Genomic DNA, 22632 nt, shown 5'->3' with positions numbered 1-22632 from the left:
TGTGCATGACACAAGTCATTTTTCCAACAATTGTTTACAGACAGATTATTTCACTTAGTGTGCTGGAGAGCACAAGAACATGTCATATTTGTTTTGTCTATTAGCTAGACCGCCATGGTCATTTCATGTCTGTCAGTACCGTATGATACTAAACCAAACACTGCTAGATGGCAGAGATTAGTGATTATAATTGCATACAGTGACCTTCATTATTAACTGACAGGTAGTCTAGCGGTTAAGCGCATTGGGCCAGTAACCAAAAGGTCGCTGGTTGAAATCCCTGAGCTGACTGTGTGAAAAACCTGTTGATGTGCCCTTGAGCAAGGCACTTAACCCCAGTTGCGCTGGATAAGAGTGTCTACTAAAATGTAAAAATTATTATTTCATTGCTTGTGAGAACAGGGGAGCCTCAAACAGTAAGCAGTCATTTAATGCTAAGTTGGATATCCAGAAAATAGTCTCTTGTATGAACAGACCATAACAATAATACACTTTTATTGTGAATATATCATATTTGCACAAGAATCAACACCATGTTATGAACATTATTTTCACATTTTTTCTGTTTCTTTTTTATACACTAAATGTAATTATTGTACAAATATATACAAAATTGTATCAGGCTAGTCAAGTTCCACAAAATAGTAAGTAATATATTAAAGCACAATCAGAGATACTCCAGGGACATGCCCATACCATGGCTACATCATGCCGTTGGCATTATACACACATCAACACGCTACTCCAATAAACAGGCATGATCCTGAACGCTCCAAATCAGGTGGTCACTAGATGGCCATGGCAGAAGGGACAGTATTGGCAACAATCATACAATAAGTACTTCATTTTGGGATAGGGTTACAGTGCTGCGGCTTTGTAATGTGTAACTGAGAACTTAACTCTCGTTTACAGATTTTAGAAAGCAACACAAAGAAGAAACAAGCAGAAGAGGAACAAGAAGAAGATGAAAAAGAAAAAGTCTTTAGATATGCTGATATCATTCTCCAGTTGTCCGCTCACCAGGGTCTGTGATACAACTTAAGCCTTTTGGAAAGCTTTTCTGTCTTTCACGTTCCTGATGTCCTGAGTCTGGAGATACAGTAGGAAACTAACTTCAGGAGCATATTGTTCAAGCCTAGCTGCCAGTCTGAAGCTGAAACAGACTGCCACCCAGGCTAGGTAGATACCAGCTAGCTACGGAACATAAGAAACATATCTCTGAGCTACTGCTCCTGCTCTACTACTACACATAGCATACAGTACGGCATGCAACTGGGACACTTTGGGACATAATTCCAATGACTATCCATCAAAGAATAACTTTGGATAAATTTAATTGTATGTTGGAGCTACATAGGCACTGGGAATCTGATGCATCAAATGAAGTTATACTGTATCAGTATCTATACTGTATCTATACAGACCTGGGTCATATGCATACTGCACTTTCAAAGACTTAAGTTGCACTAGATATAGCTTGCCTGGTGCAATGGAACAAATTGAATAGTCCCAAAAGTGCAAACGCCTGCCTACTCTGTATGTGAAGCTAAACAAAGCACACCAAAAGTATTAGAAAGTATTTGGCCTAGGTCATTGATTAGTACGCCAGGAATGCTAACGTGACCATAAAGATATTAAAGTATGATTTGACCCTGAATGTTAGCAGAGAAAGATCTATCATGGGTCAACTATCCACATTCCTGGAATGGTGTCATATTGTTCTTCAGCTCTCTATTGAGTAAACCCTACTCTAGTCTACTGGATCTATTCACATACTGCTGTTTGACCGGCATGAATAAATAAATACTGTTGAAGTCAGAAGTTTACATACACTTAGGTTGGAGTCATTAAAACTAGTTTTTTAACCACTCCACAAATTTCTTGTTAACAAACTATAGTTTTGGCAAGTCGGTTAGGGCATCTACTTTATACATGACACAAGTAAGTTTTCCAACAATTGTTTACAGACAGATTATTTCACTTATAATTCACTGTATCACAATTCCAGTGGGTCAGAAGATTACATACACTTAGTTGACTGTGCCTTTCAACAGCTTGGAACATGTCAGAAAAGATGTCATGGATTTAGAAGCTTCTGATAGGCTAATTGACATAATTTGAGTGGATTGGAGGTGTACCTGTGGATGTATGTCAAGGCCTACCTTCAAACTCAGTGCATCTTTGCTTGACATCATGGGAAAATCAAAAGAAATCAGCCAAGACCTCAGATTTTGTTTTGTAGACCTCGATAAGTCTAGTTCATCCTTGGGAGCAATTTCCAAATGCCTGAAGGTACCACGTTTATCTGTACAAACAATAGTACGCAAGTATAAACACCATGGGACCACGCAGCCATCATACCCCTCAGGAAGGAGACGCATTATGTCTCCTAGAGATGAGCGTACTTTGGTGCGAAAAGTGCAAATCAATCCCAGAACAACAGCAAAGGACCTTGTGAAGACTCTGGAGGAAACAGGTACAAAAGTATCTATATCCACAGTAAAACGATTCCTATATCGACATAACCTGAAATGCTGCTCAGCAAGGAAGAAGCCACTGCTCCAAAACCGCCATAAAAAAGCTAGACTACGGTTTGCAACTGCACATGGGGACAAAGATCGTACTTTTTGTAGAAATGTCCTCTGGTCTGATGAAATAAAAATAAAACTGTTTGGCCTTAATGATCATCGTTATGTTTGGAGGAAAAAGGGGGAGGCTTGCAAGCCGAAGAACACCATCCCAACCGTGAAGGACGAGGGTGGCAGCATCATGTTGTGGGGGTGCTTTTCTGCAGGAGGGACTGATGCACTTCACAAAATAGATGGCATCATGAGGGAGGAAAATTATGTGGATATATTGAAGCAACATCTCAAGACATCAGTCAGGAAGTTAAAGCTTGGTCTCAAATTGGTATTCCAAATGGATAATGACCCAAAGCATACTTCCAAAGTTGTGGCAAAATGGCTGAAGGACAACAAAGTCAAGGAATTGGAGTGACCATCACAAAGCCCTGACCTCAATCCCATAGAAAATGTGTGGGCAGAACTGAAAAAGCGTGTGCGAGCAAGGAGTCCTACAAACCTGACTCAGTTACACCAGCTCTGTCAGGAGGAATGGGCCAAAATTCACCCAACTTATTGTGTGAAGCTTGTGGAAGGCTACCCGAAACGTTTGATCCAAGTTAAACAATTTAGAGGCAATGCTACCAAATACTAATTGAGTGTATGTAAACTTCTGACCCACTGGGATTGTGATGAAAGAAAGAAAATCTGAAAAAAATCATTCTCAACTATTATTCTGACATTTCACATTCTTAAAATAAAGTGCTGATCCTAACGACCTAAAACAGGGAATTTTTACTCGGATTAAATGTCAGGAATTGTGAAAAACTGAGTTTAAATGTATTTGGCAAAGGTGTATGTAAACTTCCGACTTCAACTGTAAATCAAAACTGTTGGATTATCAATAACTTTGCTTTCCATTTCAGTTACAGGTTTCGTTGTCTTCATAATTATATTTTTTTCTGTACTGTACAGTATAATAAATATCCTAAACAACAGAAACTAAGCCTGTAGAAATCATTCGTATCAGTGAATTATAATATTATGGTTGCATGAAAGGACAGACACTCAACCTCCCTCTTACTCCAACCAAAACATATACGTACATTTATGATGAAGAATTAAAGGGTTTGGTTAGCTCCATAGAATACACCATATAATAGAATAGATCAGTCAACATGGTGGAGAAGAGATGAGAGGGAGGAAAGAGCACCCCTTTGGCTTTGGAGAATGATTGGAGAGTAGGAGAGTGACTCCTCTTCCATATTGGCAGCGCGTTAACAGATCAGTGATGACATTCAGGAGATGGAGCATCAGAAAACAGTCCAATTTAAAACACTGTCTGATTGAGATGTGTGTGTGTGTGTGTGTGTGTGTGTGTAGGGGTCATGAGTGTCGGGGACCAGTGAGGAGCCACAGCAGCAGTAGTTGGAGTCCCAACATGGGCCAGGGGGAGGGGCTTAGTGAGGTCCCGCCCCCACAGTCAGAATCATCCTCCTGTTGGTCACAACATCCGTTAATCAGACAAGCACCAATCAGACAATTCAAACTCAGATTACGCTGGCAAATAATAGATAACACACATTTTTGCGTTCAGAAGGGTGCCACATTATAGAATGTTCAGTGTGTGTGTGTGTAGCCTCCTGTTGTTTGATGCCAGTGTTCAGGATATCCGTGCGTGCCCTTGGCCTTCGTGTGTGTGTGTTTGTGTTTGTGTCGTACAGTACTGCACACCGTCAAAGGCAGGAAACCCATCTGGCACTTCCTCTATTTAGAGGGAATATAGACTGCAGAGCAACTTCCATAGTTCAGCTGTAGGGAGAGAGTCCTACTTTCACTCTCCATAGAGGATCTACATTTGCTGTACAATACCCGTACCTTCCATTCCCAGGCCACCCTAAACATACTACCGACCTGTGTGTGTGACAGGTCTATAACAGGTAGTACATCCCTTTTACTCTACAGTACACTATTTACCTGGTAGAGAATTACATGATATACTGTATTGGTACCTTATTTTCCTTTTGCTCTGGGATTATCCAAGTGTGTTTAATTATTTGAAGGAAGTAGCTACAGTGCTAGAAGCCAGGTCATCATTATTACCACAGATATTAGTGGTTGTGTTTAAGGCCTATCAGTAGATTTCCGGTCAGTTAGTAGTTGCTGTGTGTAACACCTGACTATCAACAGTGGTGGAGAGACACAGGTCTCAGTTCAGTTTTTATTGACAGGCACTGTCCCTGGGCCCAGCATCAACTCCTGCAGCAACATGAGGAAGGGGACAGGACTCAGACCAGAGACACCGCTGATTGAACACAGTGGCTCATCCTACCATGACAGACATGAGCAGCAGCCAATGGAGATGCAAAATGAAGGATGAATTATGGAAATAGAAGGATAGAGACAAGGAGAAAGAAAGCATGTAAAAGAAAGATGAGATTGAGGCTGTCATGCTAAAACACAAAATGACAGTCAGTAACAGTTAATGAAAGTCAGTATAAAGGGTATAAAATGCAGGATAATATAACTTCATGAATTATATGAGAGAATTAACATGAGAACACCTGTCATGCAAGCAATCAGTTCGTTAGTTTTCACACAAAAATATCCCTGAGACCAAAGTATAAATTAACAAAAAGATACAAACCAATTCATGCAATCAGGCAATGAAGAACATCCAAACCAAGAGATGGAAAGAGAGAGATCAAGAGAGAGAGAGCAAGAGATAGAGAAAAATAAAATATTTGTGCGCACGTGTTTGACTTACGTCTACGTTGTTGTCGAAACACACGTCAGGTCCTTTCCTGTACCTGGGGTTCTGAGCTAGCTCACAGCGATCTGGACCTTGGGCTGCACACACACACACTAAGGAAATACTAACGCACAAACAAATCTGCAACACAAACCTCAACAATACACACACGCACACTCTGATCTTAAATACAGACGCATCTTGGTCAAACATACATCTCTAAATCACATCTTTAACACACTCCCTTACAAACTCACATGTATCACCGGCAGGTTGAAGTTTATTGGGATGAGTCTTGTTGTCACGTCCTGACCATAGAGAGTCCTTATTTTCTATGGTGGAGTAGGTCAGGGCGTGACTGGGGGGTTAGTCTAGTTTATGATTTCTATGTGGGTGTTCTAGTTCTCATGTTTCTATGTTGGTGATTTGTATGATTCCAATTAGAGGCAGCTGGTAATCGTTGTCTCTAATTGGGGATCATATTTAAGTAGTGTTTGTTCCCACCTGTGTTTGTGGGATATTGTATTTTGAGTAAGTGTATGTAGCACCTCTGTAGTTACGGTTTGTTGTTAGTGTATTGTTTTTGCTAAGTTTCACTGTTAATAAATTATGTGGAACTCAACATTCGCTGCGCCTTGGTCCGTTTCTACAAACGATCATGACAGAATATCATGATATCATACCACCACAACAGGACCAAGCAGCATGCCCGGGAAGAGAAGGTATCCTGGGCTTGGGAGGAGATAAAGGAGGAGAAGACATCCTGGATTGGGGGGAAATTATGGCTGGAGACGAAAGCTTTCCGTGGAAGCAGACGCAGGGAGAGAAGGGAGGACAGCGACAACGCCGGGGTTCGCGGTCACAAGGAAAGCTTAAAAGACAGCCCAAATTTTTATTTGGGGGGGCACACGGGGTGGTCGGCGGAGCCGAGGTGTGAACCAGTGACAACATGGGAGGAGGTAGAGAGGTGGTCGGTCGACCCAGGGAGAGTGCCAGAGCCCGCCTGGGAGTCAATGGAACAGTGCGAGGAGGGATACCGGAGAATGGAGTTGGCGAGGAGTATGCGGCAACGCAGACGTTTGGAGGAGCGTGTTAAAACTTCTTGTCAATAGGGGGGCGCCATTTCGACTTTGTAAAAATTCGTTCCCAAATTAAACTGCCTCGTACTCAATTCTTGCTCGTACAATATGCATATTATTATTACTATTGGATAGAAAACACTCTCTAGTTTCTAAAACCGTTTGAATTATATCTGTGAGTAAAACAGAACTCAAGTTGCAGCTAACTTCCTGTCAGGAAGTGAGAAATCTGAAATCGATGCTCTGTTCCAGGGTCAGTTTATTAAATTGCATGTGATCTATGAGTCGACATGCACTGCATACGATTTCCCCTAGATGTCAGTAAGCAGTGAGAATTGGAATGGTGTTGCTAGGCAGATCTGAGGCCATATAAAGGCTCATGGAACCGGGGGTGCACTCTTTTCAACGTTCGTCATGGCGCAAAGGAGGACCTCAGGATGGCATTCTGAAAAGCTCTCGTTATAGGCCTTAGATATATCCGGCTCTGATTTTATTCGATATAGGTGTTAAAGACATCATAATGTAGTTATTTTAAACCGAGTTATATCAGTTTATATCAGTATATTGCGATTTTCGGATATTTCTTTGTGCTGCGTTATGAAGAGTTGAGCACGTCTGGGCCACATAGCTAATGTTTGCTGCTAATTTCTAAGTTGAAGACGGCAATCTACAACCGAGCAACGATGATTCTGGACAAAGGACCACTTGCACAAGATTCTGATGGAAGCTCATCAAAAAGTAAGAACTATTTATGATGTTAATTCGTTGTTCTGTTGAAAAATGTAAAACTATTATTCGGCCATTAATTTCGGTGCGGTCTCGCTTTAGCGCACGCTGTATTTCGTAGTAACGTTAATTTTAAAAATCTAACACAGCGGTTGCATTAAAAACTAATGTATCTTTCATTTGCTGTCCAACCTGTATTTTTTTGTCAAGTTTATGATTAGTTATTGATTAGATTAGGTGCCTCTCCAAGATTTCTCCCAACATTTTGTTGGTAGCTTGGCTACTATTCTCATTGTATAACCACGATTTGTGCCGCTAAATATGCACATTTTCGAACAAACAATATATGTATTGTGTAATATGATGTTATAGGACTGTCATCTGCTGCAGTTTTGAGAAGGTTAGTGAAAAAATGTATATCTTTTGCTGGTTTATTCGCTATCGCTAACGTGCATGAATCAATGCTGCTGTGTGGTTGGCTATTGTAGTAAGCTAATATAGTGCTAAATTGTGTTTTCGCTGTAAAACACTTAAAGAATCTGAAATATTGGCTGGATTCACAAGATTTGTGTCTTTCATTTGCTGTACGCTGTGTATTTTTCATAAATGTTTTATGATGAGTATTTAGGTAATTCACGTTGCTCTCTGTAGTTATTCTAGTTGCTTTGGTGAGAGTTGTGATGGTGGCTGCAATGTAAAACTATGATTTATACTTGAAATATGCAAATTTTTCGAACAAAACATATGCTATACAATAAATATGTTATCAGACTGTCATCTGATGAAGTTGTTTCTTGGTTAGTGACTATTTATATCTTTATTTGGTCGAATTTGTGATAGCTACCTATGCAGGAAAAAAATGGTGGGAAAAAAAAGTTGTGTCTTTTGCTATGGTGGTTAGCTAAAAGAAATACATATCGTGTCTTCCCTGTAAAACATTTTAAAAATCAGAAATGATGGCTGGATTCACAAGATGTGTATCTTTCATTTGGTGTCTTGGACTTGTGATTTCATGAACATTTTATTATATGATATCCCTGTGGCTTTAGGCTAGGCTATGCTAGTCAGCTTTTTTGATGGGGGGGGATCCCGGATCCGGGTTTGTGACTCGTTAGAGGTTTTAACAGTCCGATGCAATCTGTGCCGGTCCCACGCATCAGGCTTCAGGTGCGTCTCTCCAGTCCGGTACGTCCTGTGCCTGCTTCTCACTCGCCCAGATGTACGCCTCCACAGCCCAGTACGTCATGTGCTAACTCCTCGCACTCGCCATGCGAAGTGCGTCATCGTTCCGGTACAACTTGTGCCGGCTCTACGCGCAAGGTCTCCAGTGCGCCTCCACAGCCCAGTGCGTCCTGTGCTACCTGTGTCATCGAACCGGTACCATTGATGCAGGCTATACGCACCAGGTCTCCGGTGCGCCTTCACAGCCCAGTACGTCCTGTTCCTCCTCCCCGCACTCGCCCTGAAGTGCGTGTCACCAGTCCGGTGCCACCTGTACCGGTACCACGTATCAGGCCTCCAGTGCGCCTCTCCAGTCCAGTACGTTCTGTGCCTCCTCCCCGCACTCGCCCTGAAGTGCGTGTCACCAGTCCGGTACCACTAGTGCCGTCCCCACGCAACAGGCTTCCTGCGACGGTTCCCAGTCCGGAGCTTCCGGCGACGGTTCCCGGTCCGGAACCTCCTGAGACGGTCCACGGTCCGGAACCTCCTGAGACGGTCCACGGTCCGGAACCTCCTGAGACGGTCCACGGCCCGGAACCTCCTGAGACGGTCCACGGTCCGGAACCTCCAGCGAGGGTCAACGGTCCAGAGCTTCCAAACACGGCGTCCAGTCCAGCTCCATGGCAGGAGCTCTCCTCTGCACCGATGCACAGTCTAAGCACGGTGTCTGGTCCAGCTCCATGGCAGGAGCCTTCCTCGTCATCTGGGTCTGGTCCGGGCACAGTGTTCAGCCTGGGTCTATGGCTGGATCCGCAGGATGAGCGGGTTCTTCGGCCCGCACCAGAGCCGGATCCGCACGATGTGCGGGTTCTTCGTCCTGCACCAGAGCCGCCACTAGACACCCTAAGCACTAGCACCCCTAACCCTCCCGTTTGGTTTCAGGTTTTGCGGCCGGAGTCCGCACCTTTGGGGGGGAGGTACTGTCACGTCCTGACCATAGACAGTCTTTATTTTCTATGGTGGAGTAGGTCAGGGCGTGACTGGGGGGTTAGTCTAGTTTATGATTTCTATGTGGGTGTTCTAGTTCTCATGTTTCTATGTTGGTGATTTGTATGTTTCCCAATTAGAGGCAGCTGGTAATCATAGTCTCTAATTGGGGATCATATTTAAGTAGTGTTTGTTCCCACTTGTGTTTGTGAGATATTGTATTTTGAGTAAGTGTATGTAGCACCTCTGTAGTCACGGTTAGTTTATTGTTTAGTCTTTTTGCTAAGTTTCACTATTAATAAATTATGTGGAACTCAACATTCGCTGCGCCTTGGTCCGTTTCTACAAATGATCATGACACTTGTCTTGGAGGCAGAACTGAGCGAATTGCACTAGATGGGCCAGCTGCAAAGTCAAAATAGTCTCTTTTGTAAAAATTAATGGTTGAAAAAATAGCTTTGATCTTAATTTAAGGCTAAGCATTAGGGTTAGCAATGTGGTTAAGGTTGAGGTTGAGGTTAGGTTTAAAATCAGATTGTATGACATGTGGTAGTGCCAGCTAGTGACCACTCTGCAGAGCTGCCTCCAGAACAAGATTTATAACAAAAAACACTAACCTGTGTATCACCCTGTCTGTGGAAGAGTGTTACCCTTTAACAATTCCATTATAAATATCACCCCTATGATTGAACATGACACTGTGATTGGGCAGCCTCTTAGTTGTGTGCAATAGAGTGTAGTGTGTATGTTTTAAATGTTTGCTGTGTGTGTATGAGTGTGTGTGTTTGTCCTCATACTGAGCTGTAATAAACTACACGCCTTTTGTTTGAACCCTCTTTGACCTGGGATGATGACACTTTACATCAGCAGGAATCTAAAGCCCCAAACACATATGTCTCGTAGACATGAACACACACACTTACACTTTACACTGATTGAAAGTGATCCCAACATGGGTTCCAGATGTTCCACTCAGATACACAGCTCCATGTTAATTTATGCTATGAGAATAAAAGTTTTAATCGAGCAGTAATACTGACTAAAAAATGAATGCAATAGGATGGGTGTGTGTGGAAGGAAACATGGTTGCTCTGCCTGTCGTAGTGGTCTGGGGTCACAGGACAGACAGGTGGTCTTGGCATCAGTGATCAGAAACACCAGGTTAGTGTTGGGCAGCTTCTCAGCTCGATACATCCTGAAACACACACACACGTCTTAGTAAGCTACTCAACATTATACTGTACATACTAAAAGGATGAGAGGAGAGGAATGCTAACCATCTAAATACTTCACACATGAGAGAACACTTCCCCAGTAGCGGTGCGTGGGCAAAATCAATGGGGAAGCCAAACTGATATATATTTCTTTCCAACATATGTTTTGATAATTGTGTTGTTTGCTCTATTAAAAATGCATTTCTAAGGCACCGTGATAGCCGATATAAGGCCGATAATGCCATTTCACAGACAATGTTCTAAAATACAGGTGTCACAGAGTGGCAGAATAAATTCAACCACATATAGTGTCTTCAGAAAATATTCATACCCCTTGACTAATTCCACATTTTGTTGTGCTACAGCCAGATATCAAAATGGATTAAATTGATATTTTTTTCCGCTACAATCAAAACAAAAACAACACAGGACGTCTTACTCAGTTAAAGTGGTTCCAGTCTGCCATGAAGCGTTCATCTGCGTATACGGGTAAGAGTCTAGCTACATTTTCAGATATTATACATTTCAAATTTTGTCAGGACGTTGTTTTCATTGCAAGTTAAAGTGTACTGTTAGCTAGCTAGTGAACGTTAGCTTGCTGGCTCGCTAGCTAATGTTACGTGTGATCTGTGTAGTAATATTATTGGTTTCTCAGAAAGGTATTTGCATTGTATTGCCAGTTATAGCCTAATCACAGAAAATGGCGCCAATAGATATGGCAGCCGTGCATCTAGCCCCTAGGCAAATTTGCTGATTTTTTGGTGTGTATTTCTTACAGTATTAGCCCAGAAAATGTTTTGTGTTATTACATACAGCCAGGAATAACTTTTGGATATCAGAGAGGTGGTAACTCACCAGCATTACTAGGATTACAAACAGGAATAAGACTTTCCCAAATCTGGTCCTTTGTTCTTACCCCCCAGGGCAATTGAACTGATTCCAGAGGCTGATCCGAAACATGGCCGGCAGAGAAGAGGTATTCGGGGGGACTTCTAGTCCGATTCAGGAGGCACACACACCACCCACCGAGTATATTACTTGTTAATGTTCAGCCTCTGGATAATAAAGTTGACGAGCTCATGGCGAGGATTTCCTTCCAGAGAGATATCAGGGATTGTAACATACTCTGTTTCTCGGGATATACTGTCTGTGTCTGTACAGCCAGTTGGTGTTATTGTGATAACATACAGGAACTCAAGTCCTTTTGTTCACCCAACCTAGAATACTTCATAATCAAATGCCGATCCTATTACCTCCCAAGAGAATTATATTCAGTTATAGTCATAGCCGTGTATATTCCCCCTCAAGCTGATACCACAACGGACCTTAAAGACCTTCACTGGACTTTATGCAAACTGTAAACCACATATCCTGAGGCAACATTTATTGTAGCATTTATTGTAGCAAATTGGAGGAAAATGCTCAAATAACCGCTGAATTGCAGGGCGCAAAATATTACTAAATATATTTAATCATGCAATCACAAGTGAAATATACCAAAACACAGCTTAGCTTGTTGTTAATCCACCTATCGTGTCAGATTTTGAAAATATGCTTTGCAGCGAAAGCAATCCAAGCTTTTGTGAGTGTATCAATCAATGCTAGAACAGCTAGCCCCAAATTAGCATGGTCACAAAAGTAAAAAAATAAATAAAATTAATCGCTTACCTTTGATAATCTTCGGATGTTTGCACTCACGAGACTCCCAGTTACACAATAAATGTTATTTTTGTTCGATAAATATTACTTTTATAACAAAAAAACGCCATTTGGGTTGCGCGTTATGTTCAGAAAACTAAAGCCTCGTTCCGTTCGACGAAAATTCCCAAAAGTATCCGTAATGTTCGTAGAAACATGTCAAATGTTTTTTATAATCAATCCTCAGGTTGTTTTTAACAAACATAATTGATAATATTTCAACCGGACCGTAACCTATTCAATTAAAGAGAGAAAGAAAATGGAGAGCTACCCCTCTCGCGCGCAGGAACTAATCATAGGACACCTGACTAGTTTTGAAAAATCTCGCTCATTTTTCAAAATAAAAGCCTGAAACTATGTCCAAAGCCTGGTCACAGCCTGAGGAAGCTATTGGAAAAGGAATCTGGTTGATACCCCTTTAAATGGAAGAAAGACGGGCAAGGAAACACAGATAAAAAATGAAAAAAATCACTTCCGGGTTAGATTTCCTCAGGTTTTCGCCTGCAGAATCATTTCTGTTATACTCACAGACAATATTTTGACACTTTTGGAAACTTTGGAGTGTTTTCTGTCCTAATCTGTAAATTATATGCATATTCTACGATCTGGACCTGAGAAATAGTCAGTTTACCTTGGGAACGTTATTTAAAAAAAAATCTGAACCCTAGTGTCAAGAGGTTATGGCTGCATCCCGCTACCGGGATCGATATGACAGCAGCCAGTGAAAGTGCAGGGCGCCAAATTCAAACAACAGAAATTTCATAATTAAAATTCCTCAAACATACATGTGTCTTATATCATTTTAACCCTTTCATGCGTGAGTTACAAATATCTCTAACGGTCGCCCCAGCGTGAGTTTTTTTATGCACGTAATGTTAGAACGTTCTCTCCATTCCAGAATGTGATTGTTATGTAACAGTACATTTCATCCGCGCCACCCTCAAACCAAAGCACGCAGCCTGTTTTTATTTGTCAATTTTAAATTATTTTCTAATAACAGTTTGAAATGAGGTGTGTTCCGCCTCATTCATTCACATAAAAGTAGTCATTTTTACTTTTGCGGACCAATTAATTTTTTAGACATGTCTGACCAGGACAAAATTCCCCAAACACTTCTCAATTGTTTGTGCAGTTCAAGTCTGCAGACATTTACTCATCTGCCGCCCTGCATACACATGTTCATATTTTCCACCTGTCGCCTTTATCGCAATCAAAGTTGTTTTCGTTACCAATAATAAGTTTGGAAATGTGTGCGTTTCTATCAAAGTGCCTTATTACGTTATAATAGTTTCTGCATGTCGTGTTATGTCGTTTCTACTGTAGCATCATGTTTTTCCTTAAACCGCGGACACGCGATGTAACGTTACTCATTTCATAACATTTATGGTGTTATACTCAATGCTTAGGTATCTAGCTAAATTCTTCTATTAGCTCTGGAAAACAATGCTAATTGCATCAGGGAAGTATTAGCATGTGTTGTATTTTGAAGCTACCCTGGCCTTATGACTCCCAAGTGGCACAGCGTCTCAGTGCTACAGACACCCATCTTCAAATCCAGACTGCGTTTCTATCAAAGTAAGTGCCTAATTACGTTATAATAGTTTGTGTCGTGTTATACCGTTTCTACTGTAGCTCACTGTGTGTATGGAGCATAATATATTTGTGTATATTCCTTATAACTGCGGACACGCTAGGTAACGTTACTCATGTTACTCACCTTTTATGGTGTTATATTCAATCGTGCTTATGTAGCTAGTTACATTATTATATTAGCTCTGTAAAACAATGCTAAATGCGTCAGAAGTATTGGCATGTTGTATTTTGACACAACCCTGGATAAATATCTTATACCACTTGGTCGTTTTCTGAGTGCATTCCACAAAGCTGTTTATCATGTCGGCCTTATCCACTGCCCCCATTTTGAGGTAATAGTCAAGCACAGTCTGGTTTGATGTTTCTCTGTCTGGTTTGTTTCTCTCTCCCGTCAGGTGGTCCACCTTCCCTGTGGCCGACATGGTTGCTGTATGGACAGTGTAGAGGACATTGTCAAGTTTTGACCTCTTTCTTGTGCAATTCCCCACTTGAAAAGGACAGTCCCTCCACATTAAGATTTTAACTGGATTTCACTCAATAAACAGCCATGGAATCAGTTGTTTGTCTTTTATTTACCATTCTTTGGTTGGCAGTAAACAGGTGAAAAACCTCAAAAAAGAGATGACAAATACAAGTTATTATTTGAGTTGACAGCCTAATTAAATACACAAAATTATCCACATTCACCTCAGATAAACACATTTCTGCCATTATAAAATACAAGGTTTCCACTTTTAAGCAAATGTTTCCCAAAATAGAAACCCACCATTTTTAATTAAATGAGCAGAATCAGCATATTTTTATCTAAATTTGCATTTTTGCCAAATACATTCAAACTATTTTTAGTAGTAAAAAATTACATTTATTTTCTAATCAGTAGTTTTAAACAGACAAATCTTTCATTTTTTAGCCAAAGATTTTTTAGACTATACATTTGTTACTGAATTAAGAACTTGGTTTACTAAGATTTGTACAAAGTTTAAATTACTTTTAACCATTTCAAACAAGTTCTTTGTCAACAATGAATTTGGCTCTTCTTACTTTTCCTTTATACCCCACAAACAACATTTGAAGTTATAAATACCACTGCAAAAGTCCTATCAAAGTTAAGAGTTAAGAGTCTGTGTTTTCCAGAGTATCATTAGCAGTGCACTGCTTAAGTCAGTATAGTCAAGCATGGCCAATATGGCGCTTACCGGCTGTCTTTCACAGTTTTGTGGAGGGCTTGGACTTGCACAGTCACCTTGATCACAAAGATGAAGTTTCCTTGGTCTTGTGGTGTTATAAATGCTCCTTTCACTGCGGTCTAAAGACAACAGCAGAGCCAGGTGCTGGCACGCCCTGATTGCCTGGAAGATTTGTTCCACCTGGTTCACCACTGATTGAAGGAGGAGGAGTTTCACCACTGAGGAGCTCCCAGGCAGTTTGTCAGCAGACATGGACGTCTCGTTTGTTATGGCACTTTACTGCCAGCTGTTAACATTTCTTGTTTTGTATAACAGGTCATTTAGGATGGCAGTAGCGTTGATGAAATGCAGTCATAGCAGCAGAACTAGAAAGCAGTCTTTACTGTCACCAGGAATGTATACATTTCACTAATTGTGGTTGTCCCCCACTCCTGGCTCTCTCTTATCCTGTAGCTCCAAGGCATAGCGATTGGTCTCTACTATGTCTCCCACCAGCGCCTCTGTCAGAAACAACTTGAAGCACTCTGCCTCAGTTGGAAATGGCAAGGGGCGTTGCACTCCAGACTGGGACTCGTCAAAGCAAACAGCAGGGCCAGGAGGGGTGAAACAGCAGGGCCAGGAGGGGTGAAATGACTGGTGGCCTTCCAGCTACCACAGAACTCCTGTACTTCATCCACTGTTGGTATGCCTCCATCACCACCAGCATCTTCAAAGGGACCTGGGACTTCGTCAGTGGACAAGGGAAATTCAGATTCAAGGTTCTCAATGGCTACAAGGTTGGGGGGCAGCTCTTCACTGTCACTGTCAGAATCTGATTCCTGACTTTCATACTCAGACTCATTGTCAGAATTTTAAAAAATCTCCAGAATTTCCACATTTGTTTGTTGTCTCCTTTTGAAAGACATTGCTAATGCTTCAGCTTAGCTCACTAGCTACATACATAAACAACAACACTGAATGGTTTAGAGTGAGAGGGTACGTGGTACGTGGTTGACTGCCGGCACGCGCCACTTGTATCAATAAATCACTATCAGAAAATGTTTTGTGTGGCAATTATTTGTGTATTTACAGTTTCATTCACATGTTTTCAAATCTAGGTGACAAATCATGCATTCCGATTATTGCACAGATTGTAATGGGCACATATTATGTGTGTAAAATACTTTTTTGAAGGTTGTACTGATTATGATGAGCTAAGCTAATTAGCTGTGTAGCCATGTTTGTTGACATTCAATGCATTCTGGGTTCACGTAATCGTCTGTTTGACCAAAGATGTTATAACAAAATGAGGTGAGGAAGAGTTCACACATTTTTTGAGGACTTCCGGAAATGAATGGTGGGATGTGAACGACGGTAGATGACACACCCCTTCAATATAAACAGACCAAACTCATCTTGTCTTATTATCTTCGGTTTCTGTGAGGAAAAAATGCATGGCTGCGCGCTGAAACTAATCGTCGGATTACTTTCGATTTCTAAAAAGTGCTTTACCTAATTATTTCGATCAATGGTGAGCTCACCCGTGATGTGATTAATTATACATAGTAATTGCTATTAGCTAATTCATATTGTAGTTTATGTCAGCCGAGAGTTAGAAAATATGACTGCTTGTGTTGGGTCAATCTTTCCTCAGTTAGCGCTAGGACAAATGTAGCCTACATTTTTCCGGTTAGGATGATTGTGTTATGCTATATATACTTCTGTGAATATCTGAACATTGAATCCAAAAATAAACTGCTCACATTCTGGACATAACTTTGTAAGGACTGTGTTTGTGTAAATAGTTTCTGAAAAAAGTGTGGCCAGCTCAAAAGCTGATTGTTGCGTCATTCGAAACTGGCCGTTCTAAACGAGCGTTCTAAATGAGTGTTCTAATCACACGGGTGTGATCGTACGCTTCAGGGACCACTGTAGAACGATCACACCCGTGTGATGGTACGTGTGAAAGGGTTAAAGGTAATCTTGTTCTTAATCCCACCAAAGTGTCCGATTTCAAATATGCTTTTCAGCGAAAGCACTACAAACGATTATGTTAGGTCACACCAAACCACAATAAGCACAGCCATTTTCCCGCGAAAGATAGCAGTCACAAAATGCAGAAATAGAGAAAATTAATCACTAACCTTTGATTATCGTCATCAGATGACACTCATAGGACTTCATGTTACACAATACATGCATGTTTCGTTTGATAAAGTTCATATTTATAACAAGAAATCGGAGTTTACATTGGCGCGTTACATTCACTAGTTCCAAAAACGTCAAGTGATTTTGCATAGCCACATCGTTTCAACAGAAATACTCATCATAAATGTAGATGATAATACAAGTTATACACATAGAATTGTAGATATACCTCTCCTTAAGTTTTAGGTTTGCCATAATGTGTTTTTTTGATTTTCCATGTCGGTCAAGGGACCTGCCCAGGTTTGCAAGATCAGAAAAAACAGTGGTGTCCCAATGGTTGTTGAGCAAATATGTACTTTTGTCAAATAGAAGGCATGGCCAGCAAAACAGCTTCTTTAGCCTAGCACTCCCAGCTAGCCAGTCAGTCCTATTGTAATTCTCATTGTTAAAAGATTGGATTCCACCCCATGCTCCTCTCCCCTGCACCATATCCTATTTTGAAGTTGGCCTCCCATTCTCCTTGATTTTCAGCTGCTACAAAATCGTTTTTAACTAGAAACTCTTCATCCCCATCTCAAATCAAATCAAATCAAATTGTATTAGTCACATACACATGGTTAGCAGATGTTAATGCGAGTGTAGCGAAATGCTTGTGCTTCTAGTTCCGACAATGCAGTAATAACCAACAAGTAATCTAACCTAACAATTCCACAACTACTACCTTATACACACACACAAGTGTAAAGGGATAAAGAATATGTACATAAAGATATATGAATGAGTGGTGGTACAGAACGGCATGGCAAGATGCAGTAGATGGTATAGAGTACGGTATATACAGTGGGGAGAACAAGTATTTGATACACTGCCGATTTTGCAGGTTTTCCTACTTACAAAGCATGTAGAGGTCTGTCATTTTTATCATAGGTACACTTCAACTGTGAGAGACGGAATCTAAAACAAAAATCCAGAAAATCACATTGTATGATTTTTAAGTAATTAATTTGCATTTTATTGCATGACATAAGTATTTGATCACCTACCAACCAGTAAGAATTCCGGCTCTCACAGACCTGTTAGTTTTTCTTTAAGAAGCCCTCCTGTTCTCCACTCATTACCTGTATTAACTGCACCTGTTTGAACTCGTTACCTGTATAAAAGACACCTGTCCACACACTCAATCAAACAGACTCCAACCTCTCCACAATGGCCAAGACCAGAGAGCTGTGTAAGGACATCAGGGATAAATTGTAGACCTGTACAAGGCTGGGATGGGCTACAGGACAATAGCCAAGCAGCTTGGTGAGAAGGCAACAACTGTTGGCACAATTATTAGAAAATGGAAGAAGTTCAAGATGACGGTCAATCACCCTCGGTCTGGGGCTCCATGCAAGATCTCACCTCGTGGGGCATCAATGATCATGAGGAATGTGAGGGATCAGCCCAGAACTACACGGCAGGACCTGGTCAATGACCTGAAGAGAGCTGGGACCACAGTCTCAAAGAAAACCATTAGTAACACACTACGCCGTCATGGATTAAAATCCTGCAGCGCACGCAAGGTCCCCCTGCTCAAGCCAGCGCATGTCCAGGCCCGTCTGAAGTTTGCCAATGACCATCTGGATGATCCATAGGAGGAATGGGAGAAGGTCATGTGGTCTGATGAGACAAAAATAGAGCTTTTTGCTCTAAACTCCACTCGCCGTGTTTGGAGGAATAGAAGGATGAGTACAACCCCAAGAACACCATCCCAACCGTGAAGCATGGAGGTGGAAACATCATTCTTTGGGGATGCTTTTCTGCAAAGGGGACAGGACGACTGCACCGTATTGAAGGGAGGATGGATGGGGCCATGTATCGCGAGATCTTGACCAACAACCTCCTTCCCTCAGTAAGAGCATTGAAGATGGGTCGTGGCTGGGTCTTCCAGCATGACAACGACCCGAAACACACAGCCAGGGCAACTAAGGAGTGGCTCCGTAAGAAGCATCTCAAGGTCCTGGAGTGGCCTAGCCAGTCTCCAGACCTGAACCCAATAGAAAATCTTTGGAGGGAGCCGAAAGTCCGTATTGCCCAGCGACAGCCCCGAAACCTGAAGGATCTGGAGAAGGTCTGTATGGAGGAGTGGGCCAAAATCCCTGCTGCAGTGTGTGCAAACCTGGTCAAGAACTACAGGAAACGTATGATCTCTGTAATTGCAAACTAAGGTTTCTGTACCAAATATTCAGTTCTGCTTTTCTGATGTATCAAATACTTATGTCATGCAATAAAATGCAAATTAATTAATTAAAAATCATACAATGTGATTTTCTGGATTTTTGTTTTAGATTCCTTCTCTCACAGTTGAAGTGTACCTATGATAAAAATGACAGACCTCTACATGCTTTGTAAGTAGGAAAACCTGCAAAATTGTCAGTGTATCAAATACTTGTTCTCCCCACTGTACATATGAGATGAGTACTGTAGGGTATGTAAACATAAAGTGGCATAGTTTAAAGTGGCTAGTGGTACATGTATTACATAAGATGGCAAGATGCAGTAGATGATATAGAGTACAGTATATACATATGAGATGGGTAATGTAGGGTATGTAAACATTATATTAAGTGGCATTGTTTGAAGTGGCTAGTGGTACATTTTTACATAATTTCCATCAATTCCCATTTTTAAAGTGGCTGGAGTTGAGTCAGTATGTTGGCAGCGGCCGCTAAATGTTAGTGGTGGCTGTTTAACAGTCTGATGGCCTTGAGATAGAAGCTGTTTTTCAGTCTCTCGGTCCCTGCTTTGATGCACCTGTACTGACCTCGCCTTCTGGATGATAGCGGGGTGAACAGGCAGTGGCTTGGGTGGTTGTTGTCCTTGATGATCTTTATGGCCTTCCTGTGACATCGGGTGGTGTAGGTGTCCTGGAGGGCAGGTAGTTTGCCCCCGGTGGTGCGTTCTGCAGACCTCACTACCCTCTGGAGAGCCTTACGGTTGTGGGCGGAGCAGTTGCCGTACCAGGCGGTGATACAGCCCGACAGGATGCTCTCGATTGTGCATCTGTAGAAGTTTGTGAGTGCTTTTGGTGACAAGCCGAATTTCTTCAGCCTCCTGAGGTTGAAGAGGCGCTGCTGCGCCTTCTTCACAACGCTGTCTGTGTGGGTGGACCAATTCAATTTGTCCGTGATGTGTACACCGAGGAACTTAAAACTTTCCACCTTCTCCACTACTGACCCGTCGATGTGGATAGGGGGGTGCTCCCTCTGCTGTTTCCTGAAGTCCACAATCATCTCCTTTGTTTTGTTGACGTTGAGTGTGAGGTTATTTTCCTGACACCACACTCCGAGGGCCCTCACCTCCTCCCTGTAGGCCGTCTCGTCGTTGTTGGTAATCAAGCCTACCACTGTAGTGTCATCCGCAAACTTGATGATTGAGTTGGAGGCGTGCATGGCCACGCAGTCGTGGGTGAACAGGGAGTACAGGAGAGGGCTCAGAACGCACCCTTGTGGGGCCCCAGTGTTGAGGATCAGCGGGGTGGAGATGTTGTTACCTACCCTCACCACCTGGGGGCGGCCCGTCAGGAAGTCCAGGACCCAGTTGCACAGGGCGGGGTCGAGACCCAGGGTCTCGAGCTTGATGACGAGTTTGGAGGGTACTATGGTGTTAAATGCTGAGCTGTAATCGATGAACAGCATTCTCACATGGGTATTCCTCTTGTCCAGATGGGTTAGGGCAGTGTGCAGTGTGGTTGCGATTGCGTCGTCTGTGGACCTATTGGGTCGGTAAGCAAATTGGAGTGGGTCTAGGGTGTCCGGTAGGGTGGAGGTGATATGGTCCTTGACTAGTCTCTCAAAGCACTTCATGATGACGGAAGTGAGTGCTACGGGGCGGTAGTCGTTTAGCTCAGTTACCTTAGCTTTCTTGGGAACAGGAACAATGGTGGCCCTCTTGAAGCATGTGGGAACAGCAGACTGGGATAAGGATTGATTGAATATGTCCGTAAACACACCAGCCAGCTGGTCTGCGCATGCTCTGAGGACGCGGCTGGGAATGCCGTCTGGGCCTGCAGCCTTGCGAGGGTTAACACGTTTAAATGTTTTACTCACCTCGGCTGCAGTGAAGGAGAGCCCGCAGGTTTTGGTAGGGGGCCGTGTCAGTGGCACTGTATTGTCCTCAAAGCGGGCAAAAAAGTTGTTTAGCCTGTCTGGGAGCAAGACATCCTGGTCCGCGACGGGGCTGGTTTTCTTTTTGTAATCCGTGATTGACTGTAGACCCTGCCACATACCTCTTGTGTCTGAGCTGTTGAATTGCGACTCGATTTTGTCTCTGTACTGGGACTTAGCCTGTTTGATTGCCTTGCGGAGAGAATAGCTACACTGTTTGTATTCGGTCATGCTTCCGGTCACCTTGCCCTGGTTAAAAGCAGTGGTTCGTGCTTTCAGTTTCACGCGAATGCTGCCGTCAATCCACGGTTTCTGGTTTGGGAATGTTTTAATCGTTGCTGTGGGTACGACATCGTCAATGCACTTCCTAATGAACTCGCTCACCGAATCAGCATACTCGTCAATATTGTTGTTGGACGCAATGCGGAACATATTCCAATCCGCGTGATCGAAGCAGTCTTGAAGCGTGGATTCAGATTGGTCGGACCAGCGTTGAACAGACCTGAGCGCGGGAGCTTGTTGTTTTAGTTTCTGTTTGTAGGCTGGAATCAACAAAATGGAGTCGTGGTCAGCTTTTCCGAAAGGGGGGCGGGGGAGGGCCTTATATGCGTCGCGGAAATTAGTATAACAATGATCTAGGGTTTTTCCAGCCCTGGTAGCACAATCGATATGCTGATAGAATTTAGGGAGTTTTGTTTTTAGATTAGCCTTGTTAAAATCCCCAGCTACGATGAATGCAGCCTCAGGGTGTGTGGTTTCCAGTTTACAAAGAGTCAGATAAAGTTCGTTCAGGGCCATCGATGTGTCTGCTTGGGGGGGAATATATACGGCTGTGATTATGATTGAAGAGAATTCCCTTGGTAGATAATGCGGTCGACATTTGATTGTGAGGAGTTCTAGATCAGGTGAACAGAATGACTTGAGTTCCTGTGTGTTGTTATGATGATCACACCACGTCTCGTTAATCATAAGGCATACCCCCCCGCCCCTCTTCTTACCAGAAAGATGTTTGTTTCTGTCGGCGCGATGCATGAAGAAACCAGCTGGCTGCACCGACTCCGTTAGCGTCTCTATGCATAGCTAGCTACTGCAGGACAACGACACACACCATAAGCTAACAAATACATTTTTCTTTGGTGTGATTTGATTGGTGGGAAGTCAAATCCAAACTGGCCTTCCTTGGCATTATATGTGTTTTGCTGTGCCAGGACCATCCACAGTTGAGCTCACTCAGCTCAGATCAACACTGATTGGTTATCGAAATTATCAAGGGAGGCCAAAAACTAGCTGGCATCACTTGCTATTGAATTCAATGCTACTGGCGGCAACATGCCAACATGTCATACTCTTTTTTGACCAGATAGCATCAGATACATGGGCTCTGATTCCTCGCTCTGATTCC

At 42.4% G+C, this 22632-nt stretch overlaps 1 protein-coding gene across 1 annotated transcript in view; it reads right to left on the bottom strand.

Annotated features, from left to right (window-relative positions):
* Positions 1 to 477: 477 nt before the first annotated feature.
* LOC139539972 (voltage-dependent calcium channel subunit alpha-2/delta-1-like) overlaps positions 478 to 22632 on the bottom strand; it is a 114554-nt gene continuing 92399 nt past the window's right edge. The window contains exons 36-38 of the mRNA XM_071343429.1: positions 10349 to 10461; positions 5329 to 5411; positions 478 to 4058 (exon numbers count right to left, since the gene is read on the bottom strand). Of these exons, the coding sequence (XP_071199530.1) occupies positions 3948 to 4058; positions 5329 to 5411; positions 10349 to 10461 (307 nt within the window). The 3' untranslated portion in view covers positions 478 to 3947. The remainder of the gene's footprint in view (positions 4059 to 5328; positions 5412 to 10348; positions 10462 to 22632) is intronic.

Source organism: Salvelinus alpinus, chromosome 15, assembly GCF_045679555.1.
Source record: "Salvelinus alpinus chromosome 15, SLU_Salpinus.1, whole genome shotgun sequence".
In the NCBI taxonomy this organism is placed as follows: Eukaryota; Metazoa; Chordata; class Actinopteri; order Salmoniformes; family Salmonidae; genus Salvelinus; species Salvelinus alpinus.
The sequence above is the reverse complement of the archived record's forward strand: the minus strand, read 5'-3'. Positions and strand labels throughout refer to the sequence as shown.